The sequence below is a fragment of the Balaenoptera physalus genome (genome assembly GCF_965194825.1).
Source record: "Balaenoptera physalus genome assembly, chromosome: 12".
Classification (NCBI taxonomy): domain Eukaryota; kingdom Metazoa; phylum Chordata; class Mammalia; order Artiodactyla; family Balaenopteridae; genus Balaenoptera; species Balaenoptera physalus.
In genome coordinates, this window is record NC_138897.1 from 14087605 (window position 1) to 14103050 (window position 15446).

The 15446-nt window shown below is 36.9% G+C and overlaps 1 protein-coding gene across 1 annotated transcript in view; it reads left to right on the forward strand.

The window, feature by feature from the left end:
• The window catches only part of PIGN (phosphatidylinositol glycan anchor biosynthesis class N), a 109345-nt gene that overhangs the window by 33738 nt on the left and 60161 nt on the right, over positions 1-15446 (forward strand). Inside the window, 2 exon segments of the mRNA XM_082417952.1 lie at positions 11425-11503; positions 12426-12608. Of these exon segments, the coding sequence (XP_082274078.1) occupies positions 11425-11503; positions 12426-12608 (262 nt within the window).

The window sequence follows — 15446 nt, forward strand, 5'->3', positions numbered from 1 at the left end:
CCAAATCTCTCTTCTGCTTTGTCTAGTTTGTGGCTATCAGTTATCACTTTTTTTTCAATTCTAGGATTTTTATTTCAATTTATTTAAAAAGTAGATTCCAGTTATGTGGTGCAATTTTCTGTCTTTTTCTCCATTATTGAATGTATTAACCACAATTATTTTAAAGTCTGTACTTGATAACACTAATAACCGTATTGTTCGTGAGTTTGTTACTGTTGTCCTTTGTCAGTTGGTCCTGTTGTTGTCTGGTAGTTTTTAAATGAACCCTTATCATTGTACATTAAAAGTTTTAGAAGCTCTGGATTATCTCATTCTCTGGAGAGGTCTTACCTTAACGTCTGACAGGCACAGAGCAGTAGCTGACTCAAAGCTGTGTTGCAGTTTGTTTCTTTGTCTCTTCTTCCCGCTGGTTTGTCTCTGCTCTTAGAGTGGAGCCGCCCAGGGATCTCAGCTGAAGCTTGTTGTGTTAGCTAACGCCCTTCCTCTCAGGTGGCTCCTGAACACCAGATTTTCTCTCTCATATATCTTGAGATTACTGTCCTACTTTTCAGGTGCTGTCTCCCCAGCTTCTTATCCTCTTGTCCTACACAGCTGAAGAATTCAGCTGAGTGTAAAGTTCACCTTCCCTCTTACCAGCACTTGGCCTCTGTTTCTTTATCTGAGTTCTCCATATATAAATTCTTGCTTATAAAAATTCCTTCTCTCGTTTTTCTTAAGACTTCACTTCAGAATCTGTATTAAATTAGTTTAAGTAATTCCAGATAACCTTCTTTTCATGTCTTTTTTAAAAAATCCAGAATGAAAATTGTATATTTTTCTCTTATTTTTATTCTCTTTTGGGTCCTCAAGTCCTGGCTTCATGGGATGCTGCAAACCTTAATTTTTATCTCTACAGTCTGATAAGATTGCCAAAGGCTTTGTTGGATTCTCTACATCCTGGTAGCAGCCATCTGCCCAAATTCTCAGCCTTTTTCCTTGTGTAGGGATGCCCTAAGGGTTACAATTTTCTGTGTGATTTCTTTCTAGGGTCCAAACCCTTCAATTCTTGATGGTCTCAAGACCATCAAGGGTCTGCTAGCTCTCCAGTACCTTCAAATTTATTTTTAATTTTGTTTTATCAGGCTTTCTGGTTGTTCCTGGTGGGAGCATTGGTATGCCAAAGCTTCTCCATCATAGCCAGAAACTATGGTTAAATTTTAATGTTTTAATTATTTTAAAAATCTGGTTAGTAAAATGTGAATGAAAAAGTAATACATCTTCACAATAAAAATCACACAGATGATGAAAGTTCCCGTGCCTGGTGTGTTCCAGTCTTTACAGTCTTTGTTCCTGGAGGCAGAGCTGCAATTTCTTATGTATCTGTCTATATATATCATGTGTACCTATGTATGTGTATGTATATATCCCTTTGGCTAACATATTTTTTATTTTAATTATGAAATTATTCAAACACACTGAAAAGAATAAAGACTATAACAAAAATCCTTGTACCTACAATCCAGATTTAAAAAATGTTAACATTTTACCATATTTCTTTAGATCCTCTTTTTTTCTTAAGAAATAAAGTGGTGTAATATAATTGAATCCCTATTTTTAAAATCTACCAATTTTTTTTTTTTTACAATTCTCTTTTTTTCCCTTCAGTACGATTTTCAAGATTTACCAGCTTTGGCACGTGCAGCTCCCCTTTATTCATTTTAATTTGTATACGTTACTCCTTTGATTACTCCCTTGCCAGCCCCCCTTATTTTGTTGTTGTTATTTGTTTTGTCTTTTTTACATGGATGTTAAAATATTGTACCTTTTATTCTGGACTTTTTATTTCTCACAAAACTTCTTTATGTTTAAAATATGTGATACTAAGACTTATTTTGCACTCGTTCTCAACTTATGGAAAACTAAAAAAATTACATGGGGAACACGTTTATAAGAGTCTTTAATGTCATAATGCAACAGTGAGGTTTGTATAGAACATTTTGATGAATTCCAGACACATTCTGAACCTTTGGTATGTCCCTAGATTTATAAAGAGTCCATTTAGAAAAATATAAATTCGACTGACCATGGTTTCTTTACCAAAATACTGCATATATAATGTAATATTTCATATAAAATATGTATTTAATGTAATGCAACAAGTATTTCTCTTTAAAAATGTTTCTTCTCATTTTTTTTTAAGACTGCACTTGAGAACATAAATTAGCTTAAGTAATTTATTTCCGGACAAGCTTTTTTTCCCTTTTTTTATTTAGTTTAGCAAATTGTTAGGTGCTTTAAGAATGCCAAGATACATTCTTTTATTTTTCTTCCTTTTTTAGGTCTGCAATATTTTGATAGCATTTTTTTTAACATCTTTATTGGAGTATAATTGCTTTACAATGGTGTGTTAGTTTCTGCTTTATAACAAAGTGAATCAGTTATACATATACATATATCCCCATATCTCTTCCCTCTTGCATCTCCCTCTTTCCCACCCACCCTATCCCACCCTTCTACCTGGTCACAAAGCACCGAGCTGATCTCCCTGTGCTCTGCAACTGCTTTCCACTAGCTATCTATTTTACATTTGGTAGTGTATATATGTCCATATATACATTACCACTCTCTCACTTTGTCCCAGCTTACCCTTCCCCCTCCCTGTGTCCTCAAGTCCATTCTCTAGTAGGTCTGTGTCTTTATTCCAGTCTTGCCCCTAGGTTCTTGATGACCTTTTTTTTTTTTTTTTTTGGATTCCATATATATGTGTTAGCATACGGTATTTGTTTTTCTCTTTCTGACTTACTTCATTCTGTATGACAGCCTCTAGGTCCATCCACCTCACTACAAATAACTCAATTTCGTTTCTTTTTATGGCTGAGTAACATTCCATTGTATATATGTGCCACATCTTCTTTATCCATTCATCTGTCCATGGACACTTAGGTTGCTTCCATGTCCTGGCTATTGTAAATAGAGCTGCAATGAACATTGTGGTACATAACTCTTTTTGAATTATGGTTTTCTCAGGGTATATGCCCAGTAGTGGGATTGCTGGGTCGTATGGTAGTTCTATTTTTTGTTTTTTAAGGACCCTCCATACTGTTCTCCATAGTGGCTGCATCAATTTACATTCGCACCAACAGTGCAAGAGGGTTCCCTTTTCTCCACGCCCTCTCCAGCATTTGTTGTTTGCAGATTTTTTAATGATGGCCATTCTGACTGGCGTAAGATGATATCTCATTGTAGTTTTGATTTGCATTTCTCTAATGATTAATGATGTTGAGCATTCTTTCATGTGTTTGTTGACAATCTATATATCTTCTTTGGAGAAATGTCTATTTAGGTCTTCTGCTCATTTTGGATTGGGTTGTTTGTTTTTTTGTTATTGAGCTGCATGAACTGCTTGTAAATTTTGGAGATTAATCCTTTGTCAGTTGCTTCATTTGCAAATATTTTCTCCCATTCTGAGGGTTGTCTTTTTGTCTTGTTTATGGTTTCCTTTGCGGTGCAAAAGCTTTTAAGTTTCATTAGGTCCCATTTGTTTATTTTTGTTTTTAATTTCCATTTCCCTAGGGGGTGGGTCAAAAAGGATCTTGCTGTGATTTATGTCATGGAGTGTTCTGCCTACGTTTTCCTCTAAGAGTTAAATAGTGTCTGGCCTTACATTTAGGTCTTTAATCTATTTTGAGTTTATTTTTGTGTATGGTGTTAAAGAGTGTTCTAATTTCACTCTTTTACATGTAGCTGTCCAGTTTTCCCAGCACCACTTATTGAAGAGGCTGTCTTTTCTCCACTGTATATTCTTGCCTCCTTTATCAAAGATAAGGTGACCATAGGTGCGTGGCTTTATCTCTGGGCTTTCTATCCTGTTCCATTAATCTATATTTCTGTTTTTGTGCCAGTACCATACTGTCTTGATTACTGTAGCTTTGTAGTATAGTCTGAAGTCAGGGAGCCTGATTCCTCCAGCTCCGTTTTTCTTTCTCAAGATTGCTTTGGCTATTCGGGGTCTTTTGTGTTTCCATACAGATTGTGAAATTTTTTGTTCTAGTTCTGTGAAAAATGCCACTGGTAGTTTGATAGGGATTGCATTGAATCTGTAGATTGCTTTGGGTAGTAGAGTCATTTTCACAATGTTGATTCTTCCCATCCAAGAACATGGTATATCTCTCCATCTATTTGTATCATCTTTAATTTCTTTCATCAGTGTCTTATAGTTTTCTGCATAGAGGTCTTTTATCTCCTTAGATAGGTTTATTCCTAGATATTTTATTCTTTTTGTTGCAATGGTAAATGGGAGTGTTTTCTTAATTTCACTTTCAGATTTTTCATCATTAGTGTATAGGAATGCTAGAGATTTCTGTGCATTAATTTTGTATCTTGCTACTTTACCAAATTCACTGATTAGTTCTAGTAGTTTTCTGGTAGCATCATTAGGATTCTCTATGTATAGTATCATGTCATCTGCAAACAGTGACAGCTTTACTTCTTTTCCGATTTGGATTCCTTTTATTTCTTTTTCTTCTCTGATTGCTGTGGTTAAAACTTCCAAAACTATGTAGAATAATAGTGGTGAGAGTGGACAACCTTGTCTTGTTCCTGATCTTAGAGGAAATGGTTTCAGTTTTTCACCATTGAGGATGATGTTGGCTGTGGGTTTGTCATATATGGCCTTTATTATGTTGAGGTAAGTTCTCTCTATGCCTACTTTCTGGAGGGTTTTTATGATAAATGGGTGGTGAATTTTGTGAAAAGCTTTCTCTGCATCTATTGAGATGATCATATGGTTTTTCTCCTTCTATTTGTTAACATGGTGTATCACATTGATTGATTTGCATATATTGAAGAATTCTTGCATTCCTGGGATAAACCCCACTTGATCATGGTGTATGATCCTTTTAATGTGCTGTTGGATTCTGTTTGCTAGTATTTTGTTGAGGATTTTTGCATCTATGTTCATCAGTGATAGTGGCCTGTAGTTTTCTTTCTTCATGACATCTTTGTCTGGTTTTGGTATCAGGGTGATGGTGGCCTCGTAGAATGAGTTTGGGAGTGTTCCTCCATCTGCTATATTTTGGAAGAGTTTGAGAAGGATAGGTGTTACCTCTTCTCTAAATGTTTGATAGAATTCGCCTGTGAAGCCATCTGGTCCTGGACTTTTGTTTGTTGGAAGATTTTTTATCACGGTTTCAATTTCAGTGCTTCTGATTGGTGTGTTCATATTTTCTATTTCTTCCTGGTTCAGTCTCGGCAGGTTATGTGTTTCTAAGAATTTGTCCATTTCTTCCAGGTTGTCCATTTTATTGGCAGATAGTTGCTTGTAGTAATCTCTCATGATCCTTTGTATTTCTGCAGTGTCAGTTGTTACTTCTCCTTTTTCATTTCTAAATTTATTAATTTGAGTCTTCTCCCTTTTCTTCTTGTGAGTCTGGCTAATGGTTTATCAATTTTGTTTACCTTCTCAAAGAACCAGCTTTTAGTTTTATTGATCTTTGCTGTAGTTTCCTTCATTTCTTTTTCATTTATTTCTGATCTGATCTTTATGATTTCTTTCCTTCTGCTAACTTTGGGGTTTTTTTGTTCTTCTTTCTCTAATTGCTTTAGGTGTAAGGTTAGGTTGTTTATTTACGATGTTTCTTGTTTCTTAAGGTAGGATTGTATTGCTATAAACTTCCCTCTTAGAACTGCTTTTGCTGCATCCCATAGGTTTTGGGTCGTCGTGTTTTCATTGTCATTTGTTTCTAGGTATTTTTTGATTTCTTCTTTGATTTCTTCAGTGATCTCTTGGTTATTAAGTAGTGTATTGTTTAGCCTCTATGTGTTTGTATTTTTTATAGATTTTTTTCCTGTAATTGATATCTAGTCTCATAGCGTTGTGGTTGGAGAAGATGCTTGATACGATTTCAATTTTCTTAAATTTACCAAGGCTTGATTTGTGACCCAAGATATGATCTATCCTGGAGAATGTTCCATGAGCACTTGAGAAGAAAGAGTATTCTGTTGTTTTTGGGTGGAATGTCCTATAAATATCAATTTAGTCCATCTTGTTTAATGTATCATTTGAAGCTTATGTTTCCTTATTTATTTTCATTTTGGATGATCTTTCCATTGGTGAAAGTGGGGTGTTAAAGTCCCTTACTATGATTGTGTTACTGTCAATTTCCCCTTTTATGGCTATTAGTATTTGCCTTATGTATTGAGGTGCTCCTGTGTCAGGTGCATAAATATTTACAATTGTTATATCTTCTTCTTGGATTGATCCCTTGATCATTATGTAGTGTCCTTCTTTGTCTCTGGTAATAGTCTTTGTTTTAAAGTCTATTTTGTCTGATATGAGAATTGCTACTCCAGCTTTCTTTTGATTTCCATTTGCATGCAATATCTTTTTCCATCCCCTTACTTTCAGTCTGTATGTGTCTCTAGGTCTGAAGTGGGTCTCTTGTAGACAGCATATATACGGGTGTTGTTTTTGTGTCCATTCAGCTAGTCTATGTCTTTTTGTTGGAGCATTTAATCCATTTACATTTAAGGTAATTATCGATATGTATGTTCCTATTACCATTTTCTTAATTGTTTTGGGTTTGTTATTGTAGGTCTTTTCCTTCTCTTGTGTTTCCTGCCTAGAGAAGTTCCTTTAGCATTTGTTGTAAATTGCTGGTTTGGTGGACTGAATTCTCTTAGCTTTTGCTTGTCTGTAAAGCTTTTAATTTCTCCGTCAAATCTGAATGAGATCCTTGCTGGGTAGAGTAATCTTGGTTGTAGGTTTTTCTCCTTCATCACTTTAAATATATCCTGCCACTCCCTTCTGGCTTGCAGAGTTTCTGCTGAAAGATCAGCTGTTAACCTTATGGGGATTCCCTTGTATGTTCTTTGTTGTTTTTCCCTTGTTGCTTTTAATATTTTTTCTTTGTATTTAATTTTTCATAGTTTGATTAATATGTGTCTTGGCGTGTTTCTCCTTGGATTTATCCTGTATGGGACTCTCTGTGCTTCCTGGACTTGATTAACTATTTCCTTTCCCATATTAGGGAAGTTTTCCACTATAATCTCTTCAAAAATTTTCTCAGTCCCTTTCTTTTTGTCTTCTTCTTCTGGGACCCCTATAATTTGAATGTTGGTGCGTTTAATGTTGTCCCAGAGGTCTCTGACACTGTCCTCAGTTCTTTTCATTCTTTCTCTTTATTCTGCTCTGCAGTATTTACTTCCACTATTTTATCTTCCAGGTCACTTATCCATTCTTCTGCCTCAGTTATTCTACTTTTGATCCCTTTTAGAGAATTTTTAGTTTCATTTATTGTGTTGTTCATCACTGTTTGTTTGCTCTTTGGTTCTTCTGGGTCCTTGTTAAACGTTTCTTGTATTTTCTCCATTCTATTTCCAAGATCTTGGATCATCTTTACTATCCTTATTCTGAATTCTCTTTCAGGTAGACTGCCTATTTCCTCTTCATTTGTTAGGTCTGGTGGGTTTTTACCTTGCTCCTTCATCTGCTGTGTGTTTCTCTGTCTTCTCATTTTGCTTAACTTACTGTGTTTGGGGTCTCCTTTTCTCAGGCTGGAGGTTCATAGTTCCCGTTGTTTTTGGTGTCTGCCCCCAGTGACTAGGGTTGGTTCAGTGGGTTGTGTAGGCTTCCTGGTGGAGGGGACTAGTGCCTGTGTGTTCTGGTGGATGAGGCTGAATCTTGTCTTTGTGGTGGGCAGGTCCATGTCTGGTGGTGTGTTTTGGGGTGTCTGTGGCCTTATTATGATTTTAGGCAACCTCTCTGCTAATGGATGGTGTTGTGTTCCTGTCTTGCTAGTTGTTTGGCTTAGGGTGTCCAGCACTGTAGCTTGCTGATCATTGAGTGGAGCTGGGTCTTGGCATTGAGATGTAGATCTCTGGGAGATTTCCCCCATTTGATATTACATGGAGCTGGGAGGTCTCTTGTGGACCAGTGTCCTGAACTTGGCTCTCCCACCTCAGCGGAACAGCCCTGACACCTGGCTGGAGTACCAAGGGCCTGTCATCCACACGGTTCAGGATAAAAGGGAGAAAAGAAAGAAAGAAAGGAAGAAGAAGATAAAATAAAATAAAATAAAATAGTTATTAAAGTAAAAAATAAAAAAATAATCATTAAAAAAAAAGTTTTTTTAAAGTAATTAAAAAAAAAAAAGAGGAGAGCAACCAAACCAAAAACACAAATCCACCAATGATAAGAAGTGCTAAAAACTATACTAAAATAAAAACAAACAAACAAAAAAACGGACAGACAGAACCTAGGACAAATGGTAGAAACAAAATTGTACAGACAAAATCACACACAGAAGCATACACATACACACTCACAAAAAGAGAAAAAGGAAAAAATATATATATATCGTTGCTCCCAAAGTCCACCTCCTCAATTTGGGATGATTTGTTGTCTATTCAGGTATTCCACAGATGCAGGGTACATCAGGTTGGCTGTGGAGATTTAATCCACTGCTCCTGAGGCTGCTGGGAGAAATTTCCCTTTCTCTTCTTTTTTCGAAGGTTCAGCTTTGGAATTGGCCCTGCCTCTGCGTGTAGGTCGCCTGAGGGCATCTGTTCTTTTCTCAGACAGGACGGGGTTACAGGAGCAGCTGATTCGGGGGCTCTGGCTCACTCAGGCCGCGGGGAGGGAGGGGTACAGAGTGTGGGGCGAGCCTGCGGCGGCAGAGGCCGGCATGACGTTGCACCAGCCTGAGGCGCCGTGTGTTCTGCCGGGGAAGTTGTCCCTTGATCTCTGGACCCTGGCAGTGGCGGGCTGCACAGGCTCCCGGGAGGGGAGGTGTGGAGAGTGACCTGTGCTTGCACACAGGATTCTTGGTGGCTACAGCAGCAGCCTTACCGTCTCATGTCCATCTCTGGGGTCCGTGCTGGTAGCCGCGGCTCACGCCCGTCTCTGGAGCTCCTTTAAGCGGCGCTCTGAATCCCCTCTCCTCGCTCACCAGGAAACAAAGAGGCAAGAAAAAGTTTCTTGCCTCTTCGGCAGCTCCAGACTTTTTCAGGGACTCCCTCCCGGCTAGCTGTGGCGCACTAGCCCCTTCAGGCTGTGTTCACGCCGCCAACCCCAGTCCTCTCCCTGCGATCCGACCGAAGCCCGAGCCTCAGCTCCCAGTCCCCACCCGCCCGGGCGGTTGAGCAGACAAGCCTCTCGGGCTGGTGTGTGCTGGTTGGAACTGATCCTCTGTGCAGGAATCTCTCCGCTTTGCCCTCCGCACCCCTGTGGCTGCGCTCTCCTCCGTGGCTCCGAAGCTTCTCCCCTCCGCCACCCGCAGTCTCCGCCCGCGAAGGGGCTTCCTAGTGTGTGGAAACCTTTCCTCTTTCACGGCTCCCTCCCACTGGTGCAGGTCCCATCCCTATTCTTTTGTCTCTGTTTTTTCTTTTTTCTTTTGCCCTACCCAGGTACGTGGGGAGTTTCTTGCCTTTTGGGAGGTCTGAGGTCTTCTGCCAGCATTCAGTAGGTGTTCTGTAGGAGTTGTTCCATATGTAGATGTATTTCTGATGTATCTGTGGGGAGGAAGGTGATCTCCACGTCTTACTCTTCCGCCATCTTGAAGCTCCTCTCCTTATAGCATTTTAATCAATTAAGATTTATTGATTCATTTTATGTGCTTTGCACTTTGCTGAGTATTATTGATATTAATGTAAATAATTAGTTGCCCTCATGAAAGTTAAAATTTAATTGACGAGAAATAAATTGATGATGAGACCACACTAAAGTGCTAATGGTGTGAGGTGAGATTTGGAGTAGACCATAAAGGATGATGAAGATTTGATTTTGGAAAGCAGAGATGGGAGGATCTTTATGAACAATAACTCAGACGTGAATGCAAGATAGGTGAAGAATGAAGAGCTTAACCATTTTATAACTGAGAGTATATATTTGGGATAATGGGAAATTAAGTAGAATAGAAGGAGATGGTCATCAGTAGTCCAGGAAGTTTAGAATTGACGCAGTAGACAATAATATACCCATATCAATTTCAAGTATATTAGAAGATGTAATCAGTATTTTAGGAAGTGGAGTGGATTAGAGCAAGGAGAAGGAAGATCAACTTAGAAGGGTTTTATAGAACTTTGGAAAATTTATCTTAGATGTAGCCTTCAAAGAAGCCCTTTGGCCCAGTAATTCCATTTCTAAGACTTCTAGGAAGATATTCCAAAATGTGTGGTGTCTGAAGGGCAGAGAACTGGATCATGGCAACAGTTTGAAGTAACTTGTTTTTCTTTCATGTATTCTTGCTTCCTGGTACCTTTTTCTTCCACATCCCACTGAGTCCAGGGGTGGGGGATTTTCCTACAATCTGACAAAGTGATTGGGTTCCCATGAGTTGAAAGATCTGGTATCCCTTGGAGTAGGCACAGATTCTTAATCAAGCCTCTATAGAACTGTAGAGAGTTCATAGTTGAGTTCTGGGGTTCTTGAATTTTCTGAAATTATATGTAAGATTTTGGATTATTTATTTTTCTAGAGTGAGTTTCAGATTCTGAAAGATGTCTGTGACCCACCCAAACTAATAACATTGCTTAAAAGATGAACTTTCTACAAAGTCTCCATCTTATCTCTTTAGAAGCTGCTGAAACCAAGTAGAAAGAAGACAAGTGATTATTGAGCCATATGAAATTGTCAAAATTTAATTTAGTAGTTTTTGACATATAAAAACATCAATTTCAAATGATCCAACCTAATATATCCTTAAATAACTTTTTTACACTTTTAAAATGTAAAGGTATTCACTTTAGGAATGTAGATGCTAGTTAAGCAGTATATATTCAATTTTGTGTTTAAATATACTTATTTAAAAATTACTTATGCAGTATTAGGAGTATTTCTCCTTTGTATTTAAAACAAAGGACAGGGAAATGGTGGAAAGAGAAATGAAAGATAGGAAAACCAAAAAAGTATATGGTGTAATACAAAAATAGCAAATAGATTCAAATTATTCACTAACTTTAATTGTTGGTTAAGCTCTGCTCGGATCTCTTTGATAATGAAAATTGTCAGGCCCTGTCTGGCTCAAGGGTACAAAGCACCGTAATGAATCTGCCCTGTCTGTTGTGTCTACCATGAGCATGAGAGAGCTGAGTGTTGTAACTCAGACCACTCGTTTGTTGTTCCATTAATTACATTGATTTAATCAGAATTTCTGTGTTAGCCAGAGCATTACATTTCTTCCAATGATATATTGTATGACTGTCATAAGTGGAGTTTGGCAGTTGAAACTTTGAATCAAGAAAACCAAATTTAATTGTAAGTTATTTCTTGGAAGAGTTCAGATAACCAGCAGTGATACAGTTTGGCTCAGAGTTTGTTTCTTTCTTTCTCTCTTTCTTTTCTCAATTTTCACCATCCTTTTATTTTCAATTAAGCAAAGAACCAAGAAAAAATGTAATTGAAATGAAGAAACATTTTAAACCTAAAGCATTTTTTTTCTTTTGTAGCTCGCTTTCTGATTCTAAACAGATCAACATTTTAAGAAAAGCAAGATCTTATATAAAACAGAAAAAGTATGATGAAGCAGTAAGTATGCAGGCCTTGTATATATAAATAGCTGATCATTCAGGTATGGGGAGGGGCAAGTATGGTGATGGAGAGCATAGTGGGCAGGCCAGGGAGCTTTCCTGAACCTTTAAGGAAGGGTTGAATTTCCTAAGTAGCTGCTTTATCCACATGGACATACTTCTCTTATTTCAGGTAATGTTATAGGTAAACTTTTTTAGGTTAACATTGGAAATGAACAATTGCTGTTCTCTATAATGAGAAAGTATATCCCAAGCTTCTGTCATCCAACTTATTTATGCATAATATTTTAGAACATGACATATCTGTGCATTTAGAGTTAGCTTCACACTATTAGAAATCTAATGGTTCATACTGAAGCTCTGACTTTTCCCAACTCCTACCCTACTATGTTTTTCATTAATTTTCTCTGTTTTAAATGGTCATATAATTTTAAAGTAAGAAAGAATTGTATTTTTGGTTTCTAAAATTGCCTAAGTAGTATGATGGCATTTCTAATGCTTATTTTTGTTACGGTTTTACAGTGGCAAGCTATTCTTCTCCACTAAAATATTAAGTTATTTTAATAACGTTTTATAACTGATCTGGGTAATCTGATATGAGAAAGTCAAAAAATGTATTATTAGAGAACCATTTCTTTCATGTGTCATTTGAAGATAATTTCCACAAAATGAATCATTTAGAATCATTTAAAATCATTGCACATCTCATAGATAGTTTGCATTTTAAATGTCCTTTTTTATCAAGATTTAGAAATTTATTTTATTCAGGAATTTTTCTTATACTTTGCAAGAAGATCCTTGAACAATCAAAATCTGTTTTTGATCAATCATCTACGGTTACTTTAATAATTTTTCTTCCTTTGAAACTTAGATTTTCTTTGTCTTTGCATGTGGCAAGTTATATTTTTCTTTCTCCATAGGTCTCCCTTTGCAAGGAGCTGATTAATCTTGCATTGAAAGGATTGTCCTATTATCACACTTATGACAGATTCTTTTTGGCTTTCAATGTCATTCTTGGTTTTGTGGGATGGACATCTTATGCTTCTTTGCTGATCATCAAGTCTCACTGCAACCTTACCAGAGGTGTTAGTAAAGAAGTCAAGGTATGTTCAGAAAGTATAATGAAGATTCAGATGATGGTGTAAAATCATAAGACTAAGGAAAGAAATTATATCAAATTAACTGCAGTGAGTTCATATAATGTACATGCTATACTAAGCTAACTCTTTCATTTGCTTTTGTTGTACTGGGTCTTTTTTTCTCAGTAATCTCTGTTTCTTTAGTTGGGAAAAGGGTGTATCAGTAATAATGGTCCTGTAACTTAAGAGGCTATAAAGATAGCTGTGTAATTTACATTTGCCTATGGCATTAACTGTGTTGTTTTTCTGTTTATTTTTATAATTATTTAGCATGTTACAAGTATTCCGTATCTTTCTACAGTACAGGTGATCAGAAAACAGTTTCAAAGCAATATATTTAACTTTATCTGATATTAAGTTTAGGAGCTGGAAAGAAATAAAATCACTTATTCAAAATGTTCCTTTTAAAATAATATACATTTTTCTGGAACTATCCTTACCTTCTTCATCTTTCTAAAATTCTTAAATACAGATTTCCAGAACTTTCTATATATCCTCATTTTAAGAATTAGTCCCTAGTTTACTGTACTTTCAATGCCAAAAAAACCCCGCTCTTTAATAATACTTTATACAACTAAGAAAATATAACAGTACATATATGGTTTTACTATATTAAAACACTTTACTCTTTTAAAATATATTACTGTCATTTACCAGGGATAATATGCCTCTTCCATCTCCTTTACTTCATTCTCTAATGATTATTACCATGTCCAAATCCTCTAAAAAGTAATATACCTGAATGGTGTATTATTAATAATAATAGTCTGCAGACATTTCCAGTGGTAACTTTTTTCAATTTTATACTTTATTTTTCTGTAATGGAAGGAAGAGCAGTAGTATTTATTCCATTTTTTTATAATGCTGTAATGCATCTTAAATAATTTACCCCAAGTAATTTTCATTATTTGAATGTATGTGAAATTGGCTAGAGTAGAAATCATTTCTTACGTGGTAGGAAAAGAGACAAAAACAAACGTGTTTTAGTGGAGGATATAACTAGGCATTCAGCTGGGTATTTGAAATTTATTTTGCCACTTTAAACGTAACAGTGCTGGAAGTAGGCATTATAATTTTTCTGTATAAAAGAGGAAACTGAAGCTATTTAAGTAATTTGCAAAAGGCCATTCAGCTAGGATGTGGAGGAACTGAGATTTGAGTCCAGAGTAGTCTAATGCCAAACACTGCCTTTTGGTATTTATCTTGACGTTTTGGGTTATTGAGAAGGGATATGATGTCTTTAGATTGTTGTGTCAGCAGATTTCACAGCTGATAGTTCTTTATTCATTAATCTGATAATGCAGAGAATATTTGCATATACAGCACAATGCTAGATGCTTCATAGGATACACCAAGAAATACAAAATTCAGATACAAAATTACAAGCTTCTCAAGGAGCTTGTAATTAAATAAAGTATGTAAGAGATGTATACACATAGCCACCTTATCAGGTATAGGTCATATACTACGCTATATTACATAAGACAACAAATGTTTGAGAACTTTAATATAAAATGTTAAGTGAATGTGATACTCATATTTTAAATAAAGAAAATCTCACTTTAGCTAGGGTGATGATAACAGGAAAAAATAAGTCTTGGTGGAAGTTTAACAGTCAGAATATAGGGAGAGGATAAGAATTAAAGCAAATTGAATAACATAAATAGAGGCAGAGTTGGGAAGATGTATTTTTATGCTGGGAAAATAAGTAATATTTATTAAACTGCACTTTTCCAGGACTGTCCTTGGTGTTGTACATGTGTTATTCAGTTAAGCTTAATACTACCCTAAATGTAATGGTGATGATTCTCATAATATGGATGGGGGAATTTAGGCTCAGAGAGATAAATGTTTTCCTCAAGGACACACTGGTGTCCTTGAACTCTAATACTTAAATTCATGCTCTTTCTATACCATGCTGCCTTCAAAATAAATAGTTCAGTTTGGGGGGAATTTGGGAGGTTTGTTCAAGGGCCTAATAAGAGATAATACTGGGGCTTCCCTGGTGGCGCAGTGGTTAAGAATCCACCTGCCAATGCAGGGGACAAGGGTTCAAGCCCTGGTCCGGGAAGTTCCCACACGCCGCGGAGCAATGAAGCCCGTGCACCACAAATACTGAGCCTGCGCTCTAGAGCCCAAAAGCCACAACTACTGAGTCCTCGTGCCCCAACTACTGAAGCCCGCGCGCCTAGAGCCCGTGCTCCGCAACAAGAGAAGCCACCGCAATGAGAAGCCCACGCACCGCAACGAAGAGTAGCCCCCGCTCACCGCAACTGGAGAAAGCACACACGCAGCAAGGAAGACCCAACGCAGCCAAAAATAAATAAATAAAATAAATTAATTAATTTAAAAAAAAAAGAGAGAGATAATACTGATAATATAGATTAGATGGAAGTAATCAAAGGCCTCAAATGCTAGACTATAGAGTTTAGACTTTATTTAGTGAAGAGCTGGTCTATCACTTAGAGTTAAACCAGAGAAATGGACCAGTAGGATCTCTGTATTAAGAAATTTAGTGTAAGGAATTGGCTCATGTGACTGTGGGGCTAGTTAGGCAGGTCCTAAGTTCAGAGGTCAGGCCATCAGGAAGGGCAGACTGGAACTTGCAGGCGGGAGCGGAAGCTTCACTCCACAGGTACAGTTTCTTCTTCAGGGAACCCTCTGTTCTGCTCTTAGAGCCTTTTGTGAATCAGGCTCACCGTGATTGTTCAGGATAATCTCCCTTAAAGTCAACTGTTCATGGACATTAATCACATCTACAAGATATTTTCACAGCCAACACCTAGATTAATATGTGATTGA